Source organism: Athene noctua, chromosome 5 (genome assembly GCF_965140245.1).
Source record: "Athene noctua chromosome 5, bAthNoc1.hap1.1, whole genome shotgun sequence".
Lineage (NCBI taxonomy): Eukaryota > Metazoa > Chordata > Aves > Strigiformes > Strigidae > Athene > Athene noctua.
The window spans coordinates 52,634,314-52,661,367 of record NC_134041.1 but is presented as its reverse complement, the minus strand read 5'-3'; the positions used below and the strand labels follow the sequence as shown (position 1 = coordinate 52,661,367).

The following is a 27,054-nucleotide window of genomic DNA, read 5'->3' as shown; positions in this document are numbered from 1 at the left end:
AAAAAATTGTCTTCTACCCCTTCTGTGAGCACTGGTGTTCCTCTAATAAGGAGGAAGTGAAATGTGAGCCAATTCAGCTCACACTTGGGGGAAAAAAAGTTTGCTGAGCTAGTGAAGTGCTCCAGGAAACCTGAACTGTACTTTGTAATCACATTTTTGTAGTTCAGAGTTCTATGAAAAATGAAGAATTCATTGTTTTGGTTTAGTATTGCATATGTTCAACTTGCCCATGACTGGAAAAGGTTGTAGTTAACTCTGTTGCCCCAGCTCCTGATGAGGGAGTTCAGTTTGATCACAGATGCAAACAGGTTCCAAAGGGATACATGATACTTTCCATTCTCTTAACCCTCAGTATCTTCTTACGAACAAAAAGATTCAGCATGGGGTTACAGCATTCTGATATTGCAAATAATTACAAGTATTCATAGCATCTGTGCACTGCTTGAAATAATCAATATTCACAATATTGTGTTCTCTTTGGTGTATCTTGCTTTAGAGGCTTTGACGTTATGTTTTTTTTTTCTTATGTTTTTTATCTTATATTGCTAAAGAGTTGTTTGAGGGGTTTTTTAATTAAAAGAAAACTGATGCCATCATGCACCTTGGTGTTTGACATGTAACTTCTTTTCTCTCCACAGATGATGTCTGTCCATCCTGACTATTGTGTTTCCACCCAGATTTTAGACAGATTGATGGAGATAACACTAAAAAATGGTGAGTATTTGAAGGATGTAAAACTGATCAGCTGAACGAAGGCATTTCCCCTCTGTTAAGTATAAAAAGGTATTGGGGAGGAAGTAAAAGGCACCGGCTTTGTTCTGTGATTCTGGCATGAATTTAGGCTCTTCTGTTACTTACATAATGCACAAATCCTAGGAGTTGGTCTTCACTGAGTGTGTGCAACCTGTACCACAGGATGTGGTCTTGGCATGTATTTGGAAAGCAGTACATCTGGTACAGAGCCTTTTAAACTCTTCTGTTACTTCATAAATAGAATTGACCTGAAGAGGAGCCCAGTCTGCTCAAAAGTTTACTCTTTTTCGTCTTTTACTTTGGAAAATGCAGACATGCGTTTCGTAGCTTAAGGACTACAAGATGTTTTTCACATAGTCATACCCAGTATGTAGCACTGCATAGTTCACTTTCCAGATAAATGGCAAAAGTGAAAAGAATCATACACCTGCATAAAAACACTTGTGAGGATCTGCTTCAGCCCACGCTGCTGCTGGTGTCTTGTGTTTTGCCTTTCTTCACCTGTACTCTCAAATACTTCTCAAGTACAAGTTCCTTTGTATGTTCTCCATGTCTTCATTTTATTCAGATCCATCAGAAGTCACTAATTCATTTGTCTTTCAGTTAACCTCATTGAAGTAATGCCATTCTTTTGAAGTACTTGCTCAGATCTGTGCAAATTGTACCCTGTATTTTGAATCTTGTTTGAAATCAGACTCTGAGCCGATATGAGAGGGGAATGTAGCTTCCTTTAATGCCAGCAAAGCACGAAATAAGCTTGATTCTGAATGAAGAGCTGATGAATGAACTTTCAAAGGATTTAGGCTGGAAGAGATCCCAGTAGATCTCCGATCTTGGGGCAGGATCAGTTAGGCTACAGTTGCTCCTGGAAAGTTGTCTCACCATTTCAAAATTGCCAACTGTGGAGTCTTCAAACTGTTCTGAGACATTCTGTTCCAGTGCTTAACTAAGGATGCATCTTTTTTGTTGTTGTTTTACCAAATTGAACGTTGAGAACTGAGCCTGCAGTGTCTTGAGTGTTTGTTCCATTATATTTGTTTTTTTTCATACAAAGTTAGCTCTAAGACATAAAATTGATCCTATTCAGAATTCTGGTTCTGTCATTGTTGGGAAAACACTGTGTCTAGTTTGATGTTACCTTGCTAGCTTAGTGTCCTATAGAGAGTCCTCTGTTCAGTTTGCAGACTTTGAGATAGGAGTTATCATACAAATCATCCCTTTTGCAATGAGCTTTGTTTCTTATTTCTATCAAATAAGTGAATTCCATCTGTTTAACACTTCTATTCTAGAAACCTTCCCTGTTTCTAAATCTTTACTTAGCTCCACTTCCAGTCCCTCTGTGATAACATCCTCTTACCTGAATCTACACAGAATGGTTATTTGTGTATTCTCTTAAAAGTAAATATTGCATCCTTGCTTATTCTGCTGTGTGATGAAAGAGCAGTGAGGGAGAATGGGTGGAACTTTAATTCACTTGTTACATAGGCAAGATGTTTCTCTAGCATAAAGTACTGTGTTAGGCTATATTTTTTCGCCCTCATTGTTCTGCAGATAAGCATATTGCTTAATGTACCAACTCTTCTGAGATGAGACCTGGTAGAATTGATGCAGACTACTGAGATTAGTTGTTTCCCTTAACAGGAGCTAATGCTAAGAACTAAATTTAAAACTAATCCATTCCATGTCTTTTACTTGTAGCTTCCATCAGTGATGAACAATCTAAACCATGGATTCCCTCACTAGCTGATGTGTCAGCTGTTTTTGTCAATATGGGTGTTGCGTTTAGATCTCTCTTTCCATTGCAACATCTTCAGCCCAACTTTAAGGAGTGTGATATTTTGTAAGTGTTTTCCTTTTGATATTTATGGCTTAGATCCTGTGAAAGCAGGCCTTGTGCTTAGAATGTAGAATGAGAAGGTGCTCCTTTATTTCCCCTCCCTTCTATCAAGCCTTCTCTTTAAATTCTCAGCTCAGGTCTTAAGAGTAAATAAGCTAGAACTTCAAATAATGTCTTCCAGGTAAGGGTTCAGCAAACAAGAGCATTTGTCCTTTGTCCTGCACCTTCCTAATGGAGGTTTACCAAAAATGTTGCCTAAATAGCTAGGCAGAGTGTAAGTAATTGGTTACAAGTTGAGATAGATGTATCCTCTGCAACTGAGGATTGTTTTGATTTGAAGGCATTTTTAGACATGCAGGGTTTGGGTTTTTTTCTTCATTTTGATGCAAGTAAACCTTTGTGGGCTTTTAAGTTGTTGATTTATTGCTCAGATTAGTGTCTGTTTTATTAGAAATCAGATGCAAGAAACAATGAGTAAACAGCAGCCAAGAGGAGACCTAACTTCTACCAGTCCAGTCTTCTCCAGTCTACCAGAAAACAATTTAATTAATGTGATTAAGGTGAGAAAACTCCAGTTAGTGTGAGAAGGATTTTTGTGGTGGGTGGAGTGGGTGAGTTGCATTTTTCTGTTTTTTAGCAAAAACTCTGGTGTCTTAATCTAGTCCTGGTCATGTTTTGTGAGTAGACAGAGCTATCCTGGGGTTTCAGCTTCACATTGAGCAGAGCTTACTGCAGGCTTGTTGCAAATTTTTTTTCCTGACTTCCATTGGCTTCACTCATAACTGCACAGTTCTGCTGCCTCCCTTTTCCAGCTGTGGCACTCTATGAAACGTCTTTGGTCCCTTATGTAGAAAAAACTCTTAATTTCTGTGCTCCAGCGGAAATGGGTAGGGAAGTTGATGTTGGGCGGTATGTCTTATGCTGCCTCAGCATGTTAGTGCAGCTCTGACATACTCGATCAGTGCCTGTGCAGCACCAGGGGAATGAGGTGGGAGCTCATGAGGGCAGGTGGAGCTGTGACTGACTCTCCTGTGGAAGTGAGCTGTTGGAACCATGCAATGTGTCCTGCGAGACCAGAGGCTGAATGAGTGCTTGTCATAACTTCACAGGCTAGTTCTCTGTGGTTAAAGGTTGTATGGTGAAAATACTGACTTTATAACTGATTTCAGAGTTCCTTGTGGAAGTGTTTTAATCCTCCTAACATAATTTCTTTAGATTTTTGCTATAAAATCACTTAGTTCAAGAGGAAGCATGCAGAGCATCTCTACTAGAGACAGAATACACATCTTTTGATTCATTTGTGTTCTCATTTATACACACATCCCATATTGTATGTAACCTAAGTGATAATACTTGGGTGGGGAAAAATAATTTATGTTTTCATTGTTACTTGTGTATTTAGAAGGTCTGTTGGTCTTTCATTCAGTTATATGAGGATTGTCTGTGCAGTGGAGAAAGATCTTCTGTAATGTCCAGGGAATATTGCCATTGTTGAAAGATGAGCCTCCGACAAGTATTAAAAAAAAAAAAAAAAATAGAGTGCAGTTAATGGAAGATGGGGAGATGTTAGTACACAAGTGTTGCAAGAACAACATATCATTTGAGGTGCATTTTAACGTGGGGCTGGAAAACTTAAATTCTCATGGTACTTTACGCTAATCCAATTTCAGATTTTAATGCTTTTTATTTCTTTTAAAGTTTCTAGGTTTCTGTACAACAGTAATTCAAGGTGGATATACTGATCAAGAAATACTACTGCTGCTTTTATTGCTATTTAAAATAAGCTTGGAGAAACAGTTGAAGGAAATTCCTTTGATAGATTTTCAGTGCCTTTCCATAAAGCTTCTGATAAGTATAAAAGACTGGGATACAAAGGTATAACTTCATAAATAATTTTCTTGTACTAGATTTATGAAACTGCGACTTAATTTTCAAGAAACGTCTGTTATCTTGATATATCAGAAAAATACAGCTTGAAAATGTAATATGAACAAATTGGGAGCTTTGGATTTGTGTGAGATTTAGAAGGTGGGTAGGTATACTGAGAGGGTTTTGTTGCATGACATTATGCTTGCCTGCCCTCTTCTCCAAGGGGACTGTTGTAATGAACCCGATTTTATATTTACTGAAATAGCTGTATGTTTAAAATGGCTCTCTGAAAGAATTAAGAAGTGATTGCACTAAGCTGATAAAATGTGATTAAAAGCAGTCTGATCTCAACTACGCTATTGTAAAATAATATTTAGCAGACTTAACTACAGGTGCAGTGCAGAAATATCTTTATGCACATCATCTCTTGTTAGATCAGTTCCTTTTAACGTTTATGCTGTGTGTGTTTCTAGGGAGTAGGTGTGTACTCCTCTGCAAATGAAACAAATGCCCACAGTATCTGTTCTTCACTATCAAGATTTTTTTTGTTGTTCTTTTAAAGATGCCTGAGCTCTGCCTGGCAGTAAGTGAACTCTCCAGTCATCACCATAATCTCCTGTGGCTAGTTCAGCTGGTGCCTAGCTGGATAATACGTGGACGGTAAAGATACTGTAACATCAGAAATGTGTAGTGTCATTAACAGCTAATTTATTTGTATAAGAGCAAAGTCTGATAAATGCCATAGATATTAAATTTTCTTCTGCTGATTCATGTCTGCTTTTAATTGTCAATCCGTCAGGAGTTCTGCATCTTTGAAATTAATAAATGATAATGTATCTGAGTGAGGAGAATGAATTGGGGCCTCAATTTCAGGCTTGGAGGCAGGCATCTAGCAGGGTTTACTTGTGCAGAAGAAAAGCTATAATGATATAAGGGTACTTATATTTTACTAGCCTCTTTACTAGTTTAATAGCACCTATACTCAGAAAATCCAATTTATTAGTTGTAGGCAAGTTTATGTCTAGGAAAGCTATGCATAGCCTCATATTTTTTGTAGAAACTATGGATTTAAGAAATTCTCTGCAGAATAAACTTTTTTAATTGTTTTTCAGGGAAGTAAGAAGACGTCTTAGCCTAGTGATCATTTCAAAGCTTCTTAATAAAAAGCATATAGAAATACCTGATGACAGTGACAAGCAGGTACTGTATATATGTTGTGTGTGTATAATTTAAAAGTTTAGAGAACATGTATATTATTGTTTGTGTTTTATATTTTAATACTGTAGGCCTATTTTCAAGAACCTTGCAAAATGACCAATTACTAATTTTTTAGTTTAGATTAGTATTAGAAGTATATTTGCACATGCATGTAACCTTCATATTCTGCAGCTTCTAAGTGCAGTATTGTTTATTGCACTAATATTAGTGCAATACATTCATTTTGAACATCGGAAAGCAGTCTACACTTCTTTCAGTCTTCCTTCTGTGTTCATGTAGAGTCACTCTTTGTTTTTGTAGGGTTGTCTTTCATTGAGGCAACATACAAACACTTTAGTTTGTGAATAGTCAAAAATTACCCAGAGCACGAAAACTTCAATTTTAATTAAAAATCCCTTTTATATTCTTGTCTTAGTAGACAAATAATATTGTAGTGCCACTGAATTTCCAATTTTCTGTTGCCAGTAAACCAGTCCAATTTGTTAATGTTTGTATCTGTAGATGTCTCTTCTGTATCATTTTCTGGTGTACATGAAACCTTCTAATCTACTAAAGAAGATGAGAGAAGGACTGGAGCAGCAGAGTGCTAATGGAGACCATCTTCATATACAGCTAGAACAGGAGGTATATAGCTGATAGTGCTTTTTTGTATTTGTCTTTTTATGCATTTTCTACAATTTTGAGAATGTTTCTTTTAATTTCTGTTAACTGAGGACAGTTCTGTACATGCACTGTACATTCACTACTTTGCTGTTTATTTGCATAGTTAAAATGTTACTCATGTTCAGTTTTGGTTATAGTCATGGAGGAAGGAAAGAGGTAGCATGTGAAGGAGGAAGCTGTCTTAGGCTGTTTTATAAACAGGGAAATCAGCCATTCAGAAAATCTGACAAGTCACGTGTATGTCTTGAGTCCTCTATCTTCTGTAATCAGAAGACCATCCTCCCTGCTGGTGTAATTGGTGGGAAGTGTTTGATGCTGAGCCAGACTGTCACCTGCAGGCTTCAGAAAGAGATTTATGGATCTTCTATTAATCTTTTCTCATAAACAAGTATTAGAAAGGTTTAATATTTCCATCCATTCATCCAGGAATTGAATATTGATTTGGTTATTTGAGTCTACCATGGAATCTCTTAGCAGGTATTTTGATCTGTATGTAGATGATGGGAAAATAAAGCCAACTGCTGAATTTAATTTTCATTTAATTTTAAAACTACAGAAAGTTTTGTAGGTTACTTAGGTAACTTAAAACAGTGTAATAATGTTTTTAAATGTTTCTGATATGTTAATGTACTGTTTCAAATTGGTTATTTAGGCAAATGTGTAGATATACTTGTCCATTGATCTGGCTGTTGGAGGAATCATTCCAGAAAGCAAAGACAGTGCTTTATCTAGATGTGAAGAGTGACGATTGTGCTTTAACTACTAAAGCTCTTTTGATTTCTCTCCAGGCATACTACCTAATCTACATTCTTCTTCGTCTAGTCAGTGAAGCTAGTGTCTTTGATGTTGTAAATTCTAATCAAAGGGTAAGTAACTTCAGTGGCTAGATCTTTAGATTTTAAAAGACTATTTATCATGCAGACTTGGTATGTTTTGGTAAGAGCTGTATCACGTGATAGAAGGTCATCAGTGGATAATAGCACTAGGGGAAACTTTTGTTTAGGGCCAAAGTAAATGCAGAAGAGCTTTCTCTTTACTTACTGCAGAGAAACAAACCTCTTCTGCATTTCTGCAAATGGAACTACCTCAGAAGATAAGGCAGACATTTATGTTTATCTGTCTCAGAAAGTAATGGGAGATTTAACTCAACACAGAAATTCTAAGAAGTGTAATGATATATGAACTTTTGAAGTAAGGTTGAATTTTTCAGTCTAGAAGAAAACCACTTTGAAAATATCAAGTGAAATATGTTCAAACGCATCACAGTTTTCTGTGCTGGAGTGCAGCCTGCTGCAGCAAGTGAAAGCTAGGACTGTATCTCTTCTGTTCTCTGTAGCGATAGTTCCTTTGTACCATGTGATGTGAATGTTTGTTAGGTAAATACTTTCTGCTTAGCCTTTCAGTAATCCTGTTCAGATTTCTGTGATCATTTGCCATGAGTTGTTTCCTGCAAGGTGTTTGTGTACACCTTCTGCCCCATGGAAACGGGGGCAGAAATCTGCCTTTTAAGAAATCTGTCATGTGAACTGTTTGTGACAGGTAAAGCAGTAATGTTTCCTTACATTAAGTGTTTCTGTTTCCTACTCAGTACAAAAAGATAATCATAGACTGTAATCTGAAACAAAACCTTATTTGGTAAAGAAAATAATTACATTGTGATGATCTTTTGAGATTTTTTTTCTTTACAGCTGCCTTCCTGAAGATTTGAGGAGAACTTGATTTTTTTTTTTTTTAAATTATTTTTCCGTATTTCTTAATGAAGGAAGAGTCTATTATTCACTGACCTGTCATTCATCAAGTGGCGAGAGGGGTGTGGCTGAATATTGTGCAGGCTAGACTTTTTATAAAATCAATGTAACTGTTTCATTTCTGGTCCTCTTCCAGTTAGATGGGGTAAATTGTTATGGTCTTGAGACACCAGCAAACGTTTCTGAGTAGAATTTCAGCATCTCACCTGTTCTGCAGAGCAGAGCTTCTTTGCAGCTGTTCAGGGAGGGATTAACAGGAGTTTTATGAAGAAATTTTCAGAATGAGAAAGATCGTGGGAGTCATTATCAACAGACTATGAAGTTGCGAAACCGCTTTATTAGCGTAATCAGAAATTTAGAGAGAAATAAAAGATAAGTGAATAAACCTTGGCAGTGTTTTACAGGCTCAGCCAATTCTTACAAAACAAAATTACCTGAGTCATCATTACTTACAAGGTTATTTTTAGCTATTGTAACTTATTTTTTCTGCTGATAAAAAGATCTGAATGTCACTGCACTTGCTACTTTGGGGACAGAAGGGATTTACAAATTAGCTAATAGGAACTTTAAAATTTGTGAGGTATAGCTCTGCTATACTTAGAAGGTATTTTTTTAAAGCTCTTAGACCTGGCTTACCAGGTGCATATCAGCAACTGATAGAGGATGTTGTGATCTTGTTTTCTTCTTTTTCCCCCTTCTTTACTGGATATTTCTGAGAAAAATTCAAACTGAAGCATGTAATTTTAAAATTGAAATAATATTTGAACAAAGCTTTAAGTTTTGACATGAAGGATTTAAATAGCTGTATGCTTTTGTCTTTATTTAGCAACACTTGCTGAAGCTTTGTGGTGCCTTAGATAAGCACATAAAATGTGATATTAGGGAAGATGCAAGGCTGTTTTATCGAACAAAGGTAAGACATGTAACTTGGGGTTTTTGTTAGTTTTGGGTTGGGTTTTAGTGTTCTTGCTGTGTGCTTTTGCCTCATCTCAGCCCTGGAAATTGTAAGAGTTTCTCATGGGTTTGTTTTTCTTTCCGGTTTCTCTGTTTACATCATGTCTTTGCATGTACACAAATATATGCCCATTTTAATGCACTGAAAATACTCTTTTGCTGAACGCAGGACTCTTTAACAACTGTAAAATGTGAGCTTGTCTTAGTCAGGCATCTGAACTTTTAGACTGACAAGAGTTGCTCCATTTCTGTTCCTGGCAGTCACTGATAGTTGACTGCTTTTAAGAACAGAGGTTACATGCAGGGCAGAATATAGATACCTGAAAAACTGGCCTATCCTGTGTACGTCTGTTTTATTTTCAGATTAATAAGTTAGTTAAAAATTTTGTGGACTTAAGACAACAGTGTATGTGATGTAGCATCAAGTTTGGATAATTGCCTTTCATTTGCTTTGTGGTGTGGGGCTTACTAATGATAGTTGTAATTTTGTGACTTTCATGCTTTGCACACTGTCGTAGCAAGCCAAATCAGATCAGTGGTAAAGTGACCGACCTCATCTTTGAAAAGCCTTGGCTTCTTCACTTTAAATCACACAATCGCAGTTGTGTGCATCCTTACCTCTCAAGAAGATTTTTTTTCTTTTTTATTCAGCCAGATTAATAGAGCATGGATCCTTTTCACAAGTCTTGCCTTGGATTCTTGTATCTCAGGTTGCTTTCACTTCTGTTTCTGTAGCCCTTGCACTGAGAAGGGAAAAATCTTACTCTCCCCATCTATTTGTGTAATGATACAGTAACTTCCAGAGGATATCACTGTGCTGGGTTTTAACACAGCACATGAAGCAAATCTCAATTCTGCAGGGCTTGGCTTAAACACCTGCTTGTGATTGGTTATGAAAAAGCACAGTTTTATTGTGTAAGGAATTAATTTCAGAAGCAGACAGTGCTGCATAGTTGGCTTTTGTGATTGCAGTTGCAGCCACCTCTTCTAGGGTACAGACTTGTTTAACAAACCGAACTGACCTGAAGGATGAGGGGGGGGTGGTGTTAGGAGGCCAGAGGCTTGCATGCTGATTCCGGACACTTAACATGGGGAGTCATGTGCCTGCAATATGTTTGTGTGGAGTACAGGAATTCAGAGTCCCAAATTACAGGGATCTGTTTGGAGTTGATGTGGTGGTGATACTTAGTGTCAACTGTAAAATTGTTCTCCTTGTTAACCCAACACCCAAGGTTTATCTGGGGTTTTATGAATTTGGAGCAGGGGGAGAGACAGGGGCTATAATTTTGTCTTTTTTTAACATAAATGTCTAAACTGATCAATTTGAATTTGCAGGTGAAAGATTTAGTTGCTAGAATATATGGCAAATGGCAAGATATGATACAAACCACTCGGCTTACTCAGGTACTGTAATGAAACCTTTTCTCTTCATATTTCAGGGTGAATTTAACTCCTTTTTTAGCATTTGAAAATAGCGTATTCTTTCAAAGAGATTTTTTTTCTTCATAAATGGCATGGCTGTGGAATATACTTAGATGTATTAGATTTTAGTTAAAATTCTTACTTTGCTGGCTTCAATAAAACCAAGATTTCACCTTTATCCTTGAAAGTAATGCTTTTGTAAATGGCTTGTATAATACACTAAAATGCTAGTACTGGGTCAAGTTACAAGAGCCTGTCTCTGATTATAGTTATTAGCAGATGCTTCAAAAAGGACGTTGGAACAGGAATGTAGTGATGCACTTCCTGCTGTGGTCTGGCAGTGTGTGACTTTGAGACTACTTGAGTCCAAGGCTCTATCCACATATGTTTAATGGCTCTTGATAACTCCTCCTCCTTTGAATATGTCATATTTCATGCAGTGATTAGGAAAAGCCTTTCATGTTCTCGAAATGCCGTAGTAAATAATGTGTCTCATTCATATTTGCCTTCATGATAGCTAGCTGGCCTTGGTGGAATAAGTGGGTAATTTCTACTGCTATCCAGAGTTCAGAGCTGTTTCTCTCAGTCTAGGGTTGTAAGGGTTTTTTTGTAATGTGATCAGACCAACTGTTTGAGTCCTGTCTTGGAATATAAAGCTACCTGTTTTAGAAAAGCTCAGCTTTCCGGTAATGTAGTGTATCACATAAAACTTAAATGCTTAGTATTTATTTCATTTCAAAATTCTGTAATCAAGCATTTGTCTGTAAAGACTATTAATTGCTCCCAGCAATGTGCAAAAAAGAAGTTGTTTGTAGTGTGTGTGTTGTGGTGTTTGGTTTTTTGTTTTGGTTTGGTTTTGTGCTTTTTTTTTTTTTGTTGTTGTTACAGAGGATGAAGGGAATTAAGACAGTAACACATGGCTGGAGAAACTACTCAGCAATAGATGAAAGCTGATAATGATGCAGCTCTGTCAGAGGTTTTTTTTTTCAGAGATGTTTGGGGTTGATTCATATACGGGGAAACTGGCGAGTGTTTCAGAATAAAATTCTAGGGACTTGCAACACGGTGGTGATCTCAAGTTAGACACTTGCCTACTCTCCTCTTCTATCAGTGGTTTTCTGACTTGTTTACTATTTTGGTTTTACTCTTTAGGGAAAACTACATGACTTCTGGGAGCCAGATTCTTGAAGTCTTGCCTAGTTCAGGGAAAGTTAACAGAAAAACTCTGATACCAAGGAAGACGTAGAATGACTGGAGCTTCACCTTGGTTGGAACAGAAGAAGAATCTGAGTTCTCAGGAACCTGAGTTAGAACTTGAGCTTGATTCAGGCAAATAAAATAAACACAGTGATCTAATTAATATTGCTTTTACTACAAATACGTTATTTCTGAAAAATTGAAGTGGATAAAATAAAAAAGCCCAGCTATTTAGATAGCTCTGTCTGAATTGGCTAGCAATATTTTATCGTATTGAAAGCTGAGGGAAGTTTTCTCATTTCCGTTGTTAATCGTAAGACATATTTGAAAACCGTCTGTGTGAGTTTTCTTGCCAGCACACACCTGCAAGTATTGTTTTAGGATGGCTGGGAAAGAGCTGCCCTGTGACACAGAATGTGAGTTCAGTGTTAGACCTGCCCTGTTGTGAGCAGGTGAGGAAGTGGTTCAAAACTGGACTGAATAACAGAATTGCCTGCACACGTTAAATTTGCAAAGCAGAATTGGTATGACCATCCAGTGTCCCTAAAAGTGGATTCTTCTTTGCTCTGTGGTTGTGTTTTATCAAATAACAAAATGGAATTTGTTATTACAATGATGCGTTCATTTTAACTTCCTCGTTTTCAGGCATTAATTTATTTATGCAGTGAATGTGACTGCATGGGAAGTGTTTCTGTAAGACCAAGTTATAAATGAAATCTTATTGCACCAGTAGTGTTGTTGTACTGCTATTTAAGAAACAAACACCTGTGTTATCTGCCTTCAGCACTCCCTCCAAATGGAGAAAGGGCTAACCCTAAAATCTCAGCTCAGTGGAGATTTGAGGAGATGAGCATTTGGCCCACCTACGTAAAACCTGTGAAAGCCATATGAGGTCTGAATTCCTTTCTGTGAAGTCTTGCTGCGCAGACAATATGTACACAAAGCTCCAGGAGCTGTTTGTAAATAATCAAAGGAAGATGTGATCTCCTTTTGTGCTGTGCAGATGCCATCACTTAAATCTTACACTGTGGTTTGTCTGTAGGATGTGTGTATATATGAAGAGAAAGTTAAGGTATTGGGTAGAAACACCAACTGGGATTCCTGTAACAAGTGAAATTTTTAATAATATCAACGTGTGCATTTTATAACACTGTTTCCTTTTAATTTTTTAGATTACCTGTCTTGTGTGATAAATTGCCTACAACTTTCCAAGATGAGAAAGTAAAATGAGTTTCAAAAAAACCCCACCCCACCTTCAAATTTAAGCATGTATATTACATATAAAGGAACTGCTATAGAATGAATGCATCTTACAGGGAAGGTATTTTATTTGCAAATTCGTATTAAATGTTTTGTCTTTCATTTCAAGTGTTAGAGAACTAGCCTAAGACTGTAGTGTCTCTGTGCTCTTCACAGGATAATCAGCTTATCTTTCTTCAAACAAAAGTTATGCTCGTGGCATTGTTTGGGGAGAGGGGGAAGAAAATCCCTTTTTTTAATCTCAACATGTTATTTAAGAATTGGAAGAATCTACCTCAAAGGGTATCTTCGTTTGGAAATAAAACTGCTTTAGGCTAAAAAGAAAAAAATTACATGGTGTTATATATGTATGGCAACGCCATCCTTTGCTCTGCTTGTCTTTGATAGTGTATCAGCCTTCCCTCTGGTAGCAGTTGGCTACTCTATTGAATATATTGTATGTAATTTTATTAATGTTTATATTTTTTTCTCACTAATGTTATATAAAGTTTTTTTAAAAATGCAGAATGTTAACTGTATGTGATGTGTATATATTTTCTTACCATGTAAAGTTGAAGTTGCTGTCCTGTATATTTTGGAGAAGGAGAGGGGTTTAGATGAACAGCTTTTGTACTGCAGTTCAAAGCACACTGAAACTGCTGAGGTTTTTTTTCCAGATGAAATAGCCACTTTGATATTTACTTTTCTTTAACAGAACAATGAAAAAATAAAACCAGACATGCTTTTCTAATTAAATGTCCCTGGACAAAATGGGCATGCCTCAGCTCTGTTTCACAAAAAAATAGCTGTGGATCCTATTTTGGTCTTATGGTACACATTGTCATTCTTGGGTTCACAGCTGATTAGCTTACTATAAATGGAAAAAGTCTTCAAATCATTCTTAGCTCAGCCAGTCCTGTGTTTTCATGCCTAATTCTGTGTATACATTCCTGTATTTTCCCTCTCTCTCCTCCTCCTGCTTTGTCTGGACTTTCTTCCATCTGTTTTATAGCTGAGTAGTAATTCCCCAGTCGCTTAAGCCTAGGCGTAGGTTGAATTTGAGCTCATTAGTATCCTTACAGAGATGATCCCAAAGCATTGCTGCAGTCTTTACAAGGACTGCTGAGCGGAGCACTGCTTCAGGACTCCTGGAATTGAAATAGCAAACCTGCTGCCGTTGTGTTTCGCTGACTCATTTACTGGCTGCCAGCCAGAAGTTACATGTGTTGGAAAAGGCTGTTTGCACAGTAAATGTCTTAACTGCTTTGGTCGTCTTCAGATAAGCATTTTGCACTGACATTTATCTTTTGATATTATGATGGTTGTATTAAGAGCCATGTTATCTCATTTCATGTGAAATTAGGTGCACTTTATTGCAGTAGTCACAGACAAAACATTAAAGGTTGACTATAAAATATATATTTGTGGCTCTTTGCCTGTTTTGTTGTTGGTTTGGGGTTGTTTTTAATTTTCTGACAAGCCTCTGTATGGCTTAAAAAAGCGCTTCTGGCTTTAAGTTGAAGAGACCTGCCAGCAAAACTATTTCTGCATCTTCTAGTCTCACTATTCCTGTTGTGGAACTTGGTAATGGATGGGGATTTCAGAAGTGATTAATGACTCACAGGTAGGTCTGGCTGAAGGTCAGTAGGACATGTACGCTCCATTGATGCAGTGGCTGCAGGAACTCTCTGAAGGCCCCAAAGCTCGTAGTTGAGTTGAGAATATCTTTGGGAAAAGCAGATGGCTGGCACAAACACACGAAGTGTGCTGTTATTGGCAGAGCAGCTGGTGAGATTGCTATGTGATAGGATTTTAGAGCTAGCATTTCAGTGTGGAAAAAGACTTTTTTTTTAATAATGAGGGATGGATACCTCAGTGGTAATTTTCAGAGCACAGATGTGCCAGGTGCGTCTCCATGAAAGCTTAGTGCTGCCTAGCAGCCAGCTCTGTGTCTCACATGTGGCCTAGTCCAAGGGTGGACTCCAGGCACATAGGCTGTGAGAGAGACTACGCTTTCTCTTGGAGACTGAAGCAAGGTAGTTGAATCACAAAAAGGATTCTTTTGCTGACCCTGTCAGTAGCAGGAACACTTCAAACCACAGTATTAACACTGGTCTTGTATGTTTTTCTTTCCCAGGAGAACTGTATGTATAGCATAGTGTCCCTGGCCTGGGTTTGTTTTGTTTTTTTTCTTTTTCTTCTGCTGGCTTCTAGTGTTTGGTGGAATAACAAGCCACACAGAGGGGGCAAATCAGAAAGGGTGCTGTTGGAGACGACCCTCCTAATTCTTCTGGAGGCTCATTCCTTGGGCTTACAAACTCTTGAGAAATTTTTCTTGCCCAAGGTTCCTCAGTGGGAAACACCCTGCTGTGCCAAAGGGGCAGCTGTTGGCACTCATCATGCTTGTTTCAGCAACCTGAAGAAGATAAAAGGCTCTTGGGACTGGCTGGTGTGGGGCAGAGAAGAGGCTTGATGAGCTTGTAGGAGCCTAGGCAGCTGCTGTGGGATCCTCCTATGGAGCTCCGAAGGAGCTGCCCAGAGAGGTCAGACAATCATGAATGAATTTAGCTCATTCCTTGTGGCTTGTTATCAGAACACTATCAATGATGTTCAAATTGCTGTTTTCCCATCTTCTCCCTGGGCTGTGAAATACCTCGATGTTTTGCCTTGTGGATGTTTTGCCAGCTTTACCGGTGGGAGCCCTTATTTAGTGTTGAAAAGGGCTTGCAGCGCTGGGGCACAGTGTGGACTGCTGATGGGGAGGTTCCTAGAGAAAGTAAATTCCTTGAAGGGCTTCTCCTTGCAGAGGTGCTTTTAGTTTTGCCTGACTGCCGTTTTTCTCAGCCAGCGCTGCTTTGCCTCTGCAGTAAGGAATTTGAAGGAGTGTTTTATCTAGTATCAAAAGTAGGGCTGGGTGGTGAGAGAAGAAAAAACATTTACATCTTTCCGTCTTGATATTTTGGTGTGGATGCTGGAGCTGTTCCCCATACTTGCAGGCAGCTGGTTAAGATGTATTTTCAGGTGACTTTTCAGATCTGTTGTACTTTTTGAATGACTCCCTTGTCTGTGTGGTGAGCTGCTGCTGCTGTTCCATCTCCTTCCAGTTCCCTATAGGGAGGTCATGGGGAGGGGGTGGCAAGTGGAATTGTTCCCTTCATTGTCATCAGGGCATCTTTACCATCAGACTGGGGGGAGACCTAAAGCTCTTCAAGGCAATTTTGGCCCATATGTTGTGTAGGGGAGGGCTCCAAGCAACAGGATACGGGGCCGTTTTCACACCCTTCTCCCAGTGCTTCCCTTTGGGTTTGCACTCACTGCTGCAGCTGCCTGAAGCTGGATGAGCCATGCTTCTTCACCTCTGCAGAGAAAACCAGAAAGGGTAAATAGATTTTTGCAGCTTTTGTGCTACCAGGCATGTCCTTCACCTGAGCAGCGAGTGCTGTGAGCTGGGGCTCAGCTTGCAGGCTCCATGGCTTTGCCTCTTGGTCTTGGGCTCTCTTCTCTCAAAGCCTGCTTGGAGATGAAAGTCCTGGCGCTCAGAGTGCAGGCAGGAGCAGAGGGTCCCTTTCTTCTCCTGGCTGACCACCAGGCTGTGGTTGGAATAAAAGTAATAGCTTAAAGCTGTCAGGCTCAGCAGTGGGGAAAGGATGGCTAGGCATTAAGTTTTGTGCTTTATTCATACTGCAAGCTTTTATAAATGCAGTGTAAATCCTGCAGGGTGGCCATGGGCTCTTCAGACAGCATCATTTAGGCTCTAGGACACATTCACATGTGTGCTGGAAACTGAACCTGTCCCCTTTGCCCTAACCCAAGCTGCAGGGAGAGGCCTGGCAGGTGAGGATGCCGAGATGCTGCACTGCATATCAACTCTCCTCCATGTTTGTGGAGCGCTGCCTGATTCCCCTGTGTACTAACCTAATTTTCTCAGTATTTTGGGATCCAGCATTGTTATGGTAAGGTTTGCACAGCCCAATGTGTTTTTCCCTCTAGTTGATTTTCTCCTCCAGTTGATTTTGTCTTATTAGCCCATTTTTCCTCTCGCCCTCATTCTGTTTTTCCCCACAGTACGTGAATACCGTTTGCTGAGAAACTGTGTCAGCCTTCCTCGTAATTAAGTGTCTGGCAGGAGCCAGTGCGACAGTCATTTTGGAGATGACGCTTCCAGTTTGGAGCTGACAGTAAGCTGGGTGCTGCGGCAGGGGTTCAGTGCTGGGGATTTGGGGACATTCTCCAGCTGAGTGGGGCAGGGGGACCCACGAGGAACTCGGCGCAAGAGCAGTGAGTACCCTGGGTACATATCAACTGAGATATTTAAACTGTGTCCTCTTGAAAAGCAGCTCTAGGAATGGTTAAATTCTAGGTTATATCACAGGTTTAGCCCTTTGGGAGGGAATCTGCATGTGTCTGTAGAGAACAGGAATAAATTGCAGTGGCCTTAAGTCAGCTGCGTCTCTCCATCTCGGAAATAGCTGTAATGTTGGAAAATAAAATAGAGACCTCAGCAATCAAATGGCCTAAAAAAATGTTAAATAGAGAGAAGTTATTCAATGGTGTTCTGTAATTTGGTTTCAGACTCTGTAGTTCTTTTATTAGCAGGAAAGCTCAAAGCAAACAAAAGCAGACAGGAGCTGGGGATCTGCTTGCCTTAAGATATTGTGGATGCTAAAAGCTTGGAGCTTCAAAGGTTTTGTGGCAGAAAAATCCATCAGGGTCTATGAAGTCAAAGTGGCCATCCCTGGCTGAGGAAGCTTCAGGCTGCTGATCTCTGGAGGGTGAAGCATGTGCTGGGGAGATACTCCAGTGTATCCATCCTGCTTCTGTACCCCCTGCAAGATACTAGGATTTTGGTCCAGTGTGGTGGGCTGCCTGTATGCTTTATGTGAATGGCTGAGGGATTTTGTGTCATTTCATCTCAGTTTCCAAACTGTTGTCCACAGTTGCGTGTCTCCTGCTCCTGCAACAGAAGCTGCAGTTGAAGGTGCCACCAGCCCTCACTCTAAAGAAGCCTAGTGGGGTGTATGAGATCAAATGTCTCCTGTGGCTGAAGAGACACCAGTGACTTTTTTTGATCTTTCTAATGACACTGCAAGTGAGACTAGGAAAACAAGTTGTGTGGTTCAGGAGCTCCAGCAGAACAAAATGTGACACCCAACCAACCACACACCAAAGATGACCTTGTTTCTCTCCCCTCCCACCCCATCTGGAGATCTTTCCAGCTAGGGAGAAGTGAAAATAAGAGCATATGAGATTTAAAAAAAATAATCCTGTGTGGTACCCTCAGAACAGAATTGAGTGTTTCCCCTTTCTAGTTGCTGTGTCAGATTTGCCTCTTGGGGGCAACCTCGCCCCACTCCAGCTGGGAGCGTGTCTTCTGTCACTGCAAAGACAAAAGGGAGTTCAGTGTGCCTGGGAGATGACTCACTGCACATCTCTCACTGCCTTTGCATTATCAGATAATTTTTGGCAATCGAGGTCATTATTTGCTGAAAGGATTTAAGGAAAGCAGTCGAGGTTGACTGTTCCTGACTTTTCAGAAATTATGTGATCGGTTCTTGAAGGTCTCTTTCCAGGCTTTGAGTCCAAAGTTTCTCCTGCCCTGCTGTCCTTCGCAGAGAGGAGGCTGGCATGCAAGGACGTGTGTTTTGCAGCTCTCGTGTAGTGGATAGAACATAAATCTGTGCAAGAAAGATTTACAGTGATTTCCCTGGTCGTTGTTTGCCTAGGATCCCTTGGACTATCCCTAAGACTATCAACACTGTGGTTGCTCTGACTTGTATACAGGGGAGAGAGCAAACTTACTGCTCCAGCTCCATTTTAGCCCTGTGTCCCTGAGCAGGCATCTCATACAAACCTGTCCACAAATAACCATTTGCATTTATTTAAAGGGCATCGAGGTATACGTGGAATAAAGGGAGTATTATTCATGCTTCGTGCTGTGGTTCCTAATGGTACTTTACACGCTGATATGACCTACAAAGCTTGTTGTTTCGTGCCTGCAGTGCTCTGATGTTCTTCTTACCCTGAGGGTCAGAAATGACAAGAATAAACGATCATGACGGGTGTCTTGCAAATCCCTGCTCCCTCGCCTTGGAAGTGTCCTTGCGAGGGAGCGGCTCGGTGACATTGCTGGCGCAGGCAGAGGGGGAGGCAGCATGCTTGTCCGGCTGCGGGAGGCAAGTGGGTAGCCTTCATGTTAGATGCGAGGGCAGATTGATTTATCCATATTCCTGTTTCACCTTCTCCCTGAAGCGCAGGGATACAGCTGGGGCTGGGTAGGGGGGGTTGGCCCAAGCCCAACGCACACACGAACCCCCCTGGGAAAACACCGTTGGAGGAGGCTGGAGCAAGCAGGGTTAACCACAGACCCTGGCGTGTAGGGAAGTACCCAAAAGAAGGGTGCAGGAGGCTGCAACCTGTTTCTGCCTGATGAAGGACTGAGTCAGCCCTGCTGGGACAGCAGCTCCTGGCTCCAGCCAGCCTGGGCACTCGGACAGCAGCGACCGCGCAGCTCATTAACCCAGCCCTTCGGCACTCGCTCTGCTGGCCTTGACACTGTCCTTCTTAATAGCTCCTTCTTTTTTTTCTTTTTTTTTTTTTTTAATAAAGGTAAATTAGCTATATGGATATGCAGGAACATGAATCAAAGGAATTCAGCTGACTCTTGAATGTACCATTTGTACGGAGATGTGCTAAAGCACTAGAACGTGATGGATGCAGCCTGCTTGGAAAACACCTGAGGACAAAAACTGCTTGTAAGCATCTCACCACAGCTTCCCAAAATCTGATTATGTGGGGTGAATTAAAAAAAAAATAATCAAGTTTTGGAATACATTAACTCAGTTGAACAGTACGGGGAGAAGGAACCAGCAAGAAGGAGATCAGTTCCTGAATGCTGCAGAGAAATTTCACTTACTTGGAGCTTCAGAGCAAAGCTGGCTACACTTAGAAGAGTTATGTTTCACCCAAAATATTTAATACTGGGCATTTGAAATGCTCTGTGTACCTAAAGAGCTCACCAAAAATCTGCTTATGAGGAGATTTTAGAGGAGCCTTAGACTCAGGCCATGCTTTTGATGGGTTAACTCAGAAGTTTGGAGGGTTTTTTTTTAAAAAAAAAAAAAAGAGAAGCACGGGAAGGGTAAGTCTCTGGCCTCCCTCACAGGGAAGCAAAAATTACCAGTGAACGCCAGGCTGCTTTTGGGACATGTGCTGATAGATCTATTGTTAGGAGGGAGATGTTTCCATGGCAAAACCATCACCCTAAATGGCACTGTAACTCAGCAGAGATGCAATGGTGGCCCCGGGGACTCTCTTCCCCATCCATTCCAACCATCTTCCCACTCCCTTACGACCGGGGAGTTGGGAGCATGATGGCAGGGGGGATCAGGGCAGCTCACGGTGATGCTTCCCGTGCCACTGCTGCAGTGCCTGGGCTCTGCTGGCAAGGCTGTTGGCTCAGCGTTTTTTCAGTCTTCTCTGACTTTAAAAGAAAATGACAACAAAAGGCAAGCTTGAAATAGCTCATTTTATCTCAGCAGACAAATAACTTGCTTTGAGCATCATTGTCACTCAGGCTAAATTACTTTTAGATGTTTTTAATGACTGGGTAACGTTTTTCAGCTGTTCATTCTGTGGCACCCTGCTGGGGGACAGTCCATCTATAAAGACCAAGGACTCTGATGCTGTGGTTGTTTTTCATGACATTCGTTTGGCTTTATTATTTGATATGTGATTCCCTATGGTGGACATGTTTTCAGCTAAATTTACAACTACAAGCTCTTTTCTTTGCATAAGGGGATCTGTTTCCAAATGGGGCTGGGAAGCTGACTGTGTGTGGAGCAGCAGAAGGTCAGGGATGTAGAGGAGAAACTGGGAGATTGAAGGTGACAGTCCAAATCCTACCTGTGCTGAGGCTGAGATTACCATAGGGCTGGAGGGATTTTAACCCGTCATTTGTTACCCTTACCTTTCATTTCACTTGTAATGCATGGCATGGGGAGCTGTGACTTGCAAAACGATCCCAGTAGGGACACAGTTTGTGACATCAGCCACACAGGTTTCCCAAATCCCTCTTTCTGAGGCAGGCACCGCTTTTGTGTTCGTTCCTGAAGGCAGCTTTTAAGCCACTCGCCGTCGCCATCTCTGGGTTTTGCAGTGCTTCTAGGAGATGTATTTTTAAACTCAAGCTCATAAATTTTGGAAGCTCCTCTCCTTCCCCCACCCCCTCGTCCCTATCAAAGTGTCAGAGCTGAAGAAAAACTGTGAGTGTGATAGATGCGCCTGGCTCTGCTTGCCAGCGCTCTGCTTGTGTGCAGGGGGTTATTTACTGCGCTGCTTGGCTTGTTTTTTCTTCAGTGGCGGCGATGGCAGCATTGGGGTTTGGTGCCTGGGATGGAGAGGCAGGCTGTGGTTTAGCTGAGCTTTGGGCTGGAGCAAGCAGGGCTGGGGGAAAGGTTGCTTGGGCACAGGGGTCAGATGGCTAAAAGACGAAGCCATGGGGGTGTGGATCCTGGCTGGCGGCTTGGCCCAAAGGGTGGATGCCAGGAGCCATTACACCCTCCTGGCTTCAGCTCTGCAGGCTGCGGGTTAGCTCACCCAAAAGACCAGCTCTTAAAAGCCACCCATATTGCCCCAGTGCCTGTGCAACCCCGCAGACACATGTTACTGCTCTTGGCAGCGTGTGGCAGGGACCCGACCTGCCATGCAGGTGAAAACACAGGGGCCTGTGCCCCAGCTCCAGAAACAGAGACTGACCCTCCTGTGCTCCCTGACCAAGCTGGAGCCTGCCCGCTTTTACTGGGAGCAGCTGGGATGATGGGCAGATGGGTTGCTGGAGTTCAGCTGAGCTAACCCTTCTTCTGGGGCTGGAACTGCAGCTCTGCCTCTTCCCCGCCTGCAGCCACTTTGGCCCTGCTCCTGCCCCAGAGCTGGGACGAGACCCCACGTCAAGCCCCGAAATGCCACTCTTGCCTCTCCCATGGGATTCCCGGTGGCTGCTGGCATTTGGCCCCTGTGCTGCAGGAGCATCCCAAAACAGCCCTGCCCAGTTGAAAGTCAGGTCAGGAGCCTGCCCTCCTGCAGTCTTGCCAGCCCTTCCCCACAGGTGTGCTGCTGATAGATCCCAAGCCAGGGAGATGCTTTCCACAGGCTCAGAGAGGTTTGCAGATGAGCAAACCAAGCCCTGCTGGCTCCCCATGTAAACGCCTGTCCGTGAACTCCCGCGCGTCTCTCGCAGCCGGGCTTGTGGGAACAGATCGGAGGCTGCTGTGACTCAGCTGCTTCTCCCCTGAGAAAATCCTCCCTGGCACCACGCTGGGCTCTGTGGCTGGGGCTGCCGGCAGCTGGCAGCCTTCATCAACAAATGGCCTTGGGCACAACATCCCAATTTCCACTGCTGAATACTTACAGGGGAGAAATCCAGCATCTGATCTTGTGGGAAGTCGGGGCAGCAACGCTGCTGCTGTACTGAGCTGGAGGGAAAAGTCCGGTCCCTTCCCAAAACAGAGCCCTGGGCTGGAGCGGCTGCAGCACGGCTGGCTGTTCCGCTGCCTTCTGGTCTGCCCCTGTCTTTTTCCAACTCGCTATAACTTTCTCAGACAAATTCTTCTGCAATTGTAATTTTCCTTATTGGCTCTCAGCCTGAAGAAACAGTGGTTTGGAAAGTTTGCTCAATGACTTGAAGGGAAGAGGCTCCTGAGCCTTTCATGCTCTGTGCCTGCTGGAATATTTTTTTTTCCTGGGGCTAATCTGCAGAGCATCACGCTTGGCTTGACGAGTCCATGATGCTCTCAGGAAACAAAGCCAAGTCTGGTGAGTGTTCACTCAGTGGCTGGCAAGAGTGCTGCTGCCAGGCTCCAGGCATTGCCCGTGGGTCTTTTCTGCTCTTCTGCTTCACGCAGCACTGCTGGCCAGGAGCCTGGGCAGGCTGGCCCTGGGGCGAGCAGAGGAGACCACTGAGATGGCAGATGCTAGAGCAGTGAGACCGACACTGTGGTGTGGGGCTGGTGTGCTCCCCGCTGGGCTTTTCTTCCACGGAAGGAGGCAAAGCAGTGATGTTGATCTTGCAGAGTAGTTGAGGGATGGAGGGGCCTGGAGAAAAAGCTAGTTTGGTCATTGTTGCTTTCTCATGTCGAAAGGGAAAGGTACCCAATTTTCCGCTGGTAGTTTTGGCATTATAACGTGCCTCTCAGCACAGTGTGGGCTGGCACAGCTTTAACATGAGTTTCACAACTCTTTTGTGGGTTTCATAAATCCCCAGCTGCCGGAGTGTTGTGATTTTGTAACTCCCAGCTGGCTTTCAAACCAGTCTGGAGAGCAGCTTGAAACGGTCCAGCTGCCTGCTGCCCCTAGGACTGTAGATTTGGCAAACCAAATCCCAGATGCTGGGGTTTTATCCTGCTTTTCTTGCTTGGGGCAAGGGAAAAGGCAGGCTGCAGGCACCACCAGGGAGGAGCCAGATCTGCCCTGGGAAGGAGTTTCCTACCAAAGTCTGCAGATCCTGGTCAGCCCCATGGGTTTGATAGACACTGCAACCCCAAAGCTGGGGGCTTTGTGACATGCTGCTCCTGTGGCATGCACCCATGCCAGCGTATTTCCAATTTCATGCTGACTGTTATTCAGTTCTGCTAAATTGTTTGTATTTGTGCTGCTGTGATCCACAATGAAACCCTCTTCCTGGCCAAATCTGATTCCCAGCACTGGGGGCAGGGGTCTCCTGCCAGTCACCCAGGACACCTCTGGGCATGGGGCATCCCCTGTGGTCCTGGCCATGCAGGATGAACTTGAGAGGGGGAAAGGGGACTGAAGGGGATGGAGCCTAGGGGCTGGCATGTTTCAGGGTGACAGGCAGGGTGGTGGTCCACTAGGGCCCAGGGTGGCAGTGGAAGCTGAGCTACAACCAAACCAGACAACGCCTCATCGCCAGCAGAGCTTGAGGCACAGCGGTATCGTGCATTAAGCAGCTTAATGTGTCTTTTTTGCTGTGATGGGGTCCCCCATGTCACTGTAGGAAGTCTGCAGGCTGGCAGTGGCTGGAGAAATGTCTCTGGCTGTGGATCCGGCAGGGAGCACCTGGCAGCACTGCCGCCCCGGGTGCTGAGCTGCAACCTGAGTGCATGCAGGTCAGCAGCTCCTGGGCTCGGGGCGAGTGCAGCATGTGTGCTGGGAGAGCTGATCCACGCTAATCCTATCAATATTTCACGGTGCTGTGGCCCTGTTATAATTCCTCGCGTCATCTGGGATGCCGGCTGGGACAGGGGTGCAGTGCCAAGTGAAACATGAGAGCTGCCACAGCTTCTCCCTGACTCCTTGGACATTGAAGAGGTGAAAGGAGCTGGCTGTGGGAGTTTCTACCCACTGCTGTGGGTAGGGTTATCTGTCAGAGATGGGTGAACCCAACCATGCCAGCTGAGCCTGGGCATCCACCCGGCTTTGCCATGTGCCAGAGTGGTGTGGCTGTGATGGGCAGATGCTCCTGGCGTGGACAGGGTTGTGACATGGGACAAGCCTGTTCTGCTCAGTCCTCTCTCTGTGGGACATGGTGTTAAAGTGATAATAAGAAGAAATTAAACAGTAACCAGACACTGGGCTGGTGATCAGGGCACTAAAGCATCTCCTTTTCCTAAAGGCTGTTTGGATTAACGGGTAGAGAGCTTTAGGGATAAAATCTCCTTGCATGGTTGTGGGAAGGGTGGTTTTCTAAGGTGCTGTGGCATGACCTGAAGGGCCCCCTGCTCCAAGTTGTCCCCTGGGCTGGAACGGGGGCAGCAGGACTGCTCCAGCGGGAAATTCCCCTTCCAGCGCATTGCTGGCTCTGAGCTGAGGTTAGAGCACAATCAAGATCTGCCTCAGCATCACTCCTTTGCAGGGCAGAGGGACGCAGGTGTAGGAAAGGGTCGGGTCTGGTTTGGCTCCTGCCTGCTGCTGCCTCCATCGCACTTGGGCTCTTGGGAAAGCCGTGCAAATAAGAGCTAGGCCCTGGCCTTCAACCTTGCGGTGCCCTAAATTCCTTCAGTTAATCTCACGGGGGCAGCAGAGCAGGCGAAGCCTTTGAAAATAGATCTGTTTCCAGCTGCCGATGAGTCGTGTTAATTAATTAAAGCCTTGCAAGCTCGGGCCTGTAAATATGCAGTGGTGAACGCGCCGGGCTCTGCTCGCTCTTTGCTCACGCACTAATTACCCCACTGCAAGGCCAGAAGCTAACACAGCTCCAGTTTGTACTGGGTTCGGCTTGCAGCCACGTGGGAGGGTGTCTGCCTGTGCTGCCCGCGCCGGCTGGGAGTATTGCTGTGGGACAAGACGTGCACAGTGCCCTGGAGAGGGAGGGAGCCTTGGGCAGCCCTGTCTCAGCCCTGGTACTCTCTTCCCCTGCGCTCATGGACCAGTTCTCCCCATAACCAGCCCCGCAACCTCCAGCTGCGCCTCTGCTAAGGTAGGGGATGGGGTTTGGAGAGGATGTGGGGGACCGGCCACCTTGCAGCATGCAAACCCCCGATCCCTGGGTAAGACAGGCTGGCCAAAAGCATCCCTGCCTCATGGGCAGTGCCTGCTGCTTCAGCCTGCGCTCCTGCTGCCTGCACAGCACTCCAGGACTGGCCAGGCGTGGCTGTGGGTGAGCCCGGCTGCCAGTGCGTGGGCATCCCACTTCCACAGGGTGGGCAGTGAGGTGAGGCACTGTGAGGTGTGGAGGGGATGCCGGGGTTTTGCCCAAGGACAGAAGGAGACAGTAATTAGCTACTGGAGCATACAGGAGGTGAGGGAGGGAGGACAGAGAGCGCTTGAGAAGGTGGGTGATGTCTCTCTCAGCTCTCCTGCAGTCCTTGGGAGTGGGGACAAGGAATGGGTCCTGGCATCTTGTGCCAGGTGAGGGGATGGTGGCTGCTTGGTGAGTGTGTACGAGGGTGATGGGAGCCACCCTGTCTACAGAAGCACCCAGATGGGTCCCTCCTCAGCTGAGACCCGTCAGTGTGTGAGAACTGGGAGATTCAAACCTCCACTACTCTCCTTTCCACTCACAGCATTTTTAGGAGGCTGGATCCTGGCCTTGAGAGGCCTTGTCAGAGGCCTCAAGTCAGAGGCCTCGAGAGTGGTGTGTTAGCTGGGGTCCCTACAGGAGCACCCTGCCCCTGACACCGTTACTGACCCTTAAAAGGTCCAGGTAGTGGTGACACCTCAACCAGGGCTGATCCTTGACCCCAGACAATGCTCAGCAACTTCACCACAACCTGCTCAACAGTAAGCTCTGCCATGGGTCTGGCTCCAGGCCTGCAAGGTGGGGGGTCAAGATGGCCCTTTGCCTCTTACTGTAGACTCCTGGACCCTTGTGGGGAGTCGATGTGGAGGGGATGAGCCAGCGTTGAGGGAGCTCGTGGTGGGACTGGGCCCCACATGGCCTTGTAACCACGGGCTGGCAGCACCCAGCCACCCTGCCAGCTTTGGGAGCTGTAATCTGCTGTGCGCGGGTACAGCATCTCCCCACCTCCCGCTCCAGCTGATTTCCAGTTGCCCTAGATCCAACCTGCTGATTACATACAGCTCTCGGGGTTTCGCTTTCGGGAGGCCTGCCACCGTGACGGGTGAGGAGGGAGTGTTGGCCAGGCGCTGAAAGCTTGCGAAAGGAAAGCAAACACAGGCCCGAACCTGGCAGCTCCTGCCCGGGGGAGGAGCTGCAGAAGCCACCCAGGACAAAAAGGCTCCACACACGGCCCTAGAGAAGCCATTACCTGCCTGTGTTTCCAAACAAGTTTCCACCATGGGTAAACGCAGACTAAATGGGGAGGCATGTGCTAACAGGAGGGAAAAAATGGGGCATGGCACCTTGGTCAGGTGTGTGATGCGGGATGTGAGGAGCCTCGTCGGGCACCGTGGCACCGTCTGGGTGGCTGTGGTGTGATGACACTGCATGTGCCGTGTTGGCAGAGCGGGATGATGCTTATCTGCATTCGGTAATGCTTTTTTATAGTTACAAGCCAATGTTTCCAGCCCTCTGCCTCCCTGGCCTTGCGAAGGGCTTGAACGCAGGCTCCTCTGCCAGAGGCCGTTTTGCGGTTGTATAACCCAAACAGCCCCTGCTAAGCGAACCCCCCCGCCCCGAGCCCTCCCCATGCGTCCCATGCTGACTGTCCCTGGGCCGGGGGGGGGAGTTTGCACGGCAAC

The 27,054-nt window shown here is 44.0% G+C and overlaps 1 protein-coding gene across 2 annotated transcripts in view; it reads left to right on the top strand.

The window, feature by feature from the left end:
* The window catches only part of SLF2 (SMC5/6 complex localization factor 2), a 31,087-nt gene extending 16,779 nt beyond the window's left edge, over positions 1 to 14,308 (top strand). For both annotated transcript variants that reach the window (XM_074907626.1, XM_074907627.1), the window contains exons 10-20: positions 639 to 714; positions 2,452 to 2,593; positions 3,042 to 3,150; positions 4,289 to 4,465; positions 5,022 to 5,119; positions 5,572 to 5,659; positions 6,179 to 6,301; positions 7,129 to 7,206; positions 8,915 to 9,001; positions 10,378 to 10,446; positions 11,617 to 14,308. In XM_074907626.1, the coding sequence (XP_074763727.1) occupies positions 639 to 714; positions 2,452 to 2,593; positions 3,042 to 3,150; positions 4,289 to 4,465; positions 5,022 to 5,119; positions 5,572 to 5,659; positions 6,179 to 6,301; positions 7,129 to 7,206; positions 8,915 to 9,001; positions 10,378 to 10,446; positions 11,617 to 11,652 (1,083 nt within the window). In that variant the 3' untranslated portion in view covers positions 11,653 to 14,308. The remainder of the gene's footprint in view (positions 1 to 638; positions 715 to 2,451; positions 2,594 to 3,041; positions 3,151 to 4,288; positions 4,466 to 5,021; positions 5,120 to 5,571; positions 5,660 to 6,178; positions 6,302 to 7,128; positions 7,207 to 8,914; positions 9,002 to 10,377; positions 10,447 to 11,616) is intronic.
* Positions 14,309 to 27,054: the final 12,746 nt, after the last annotated feature.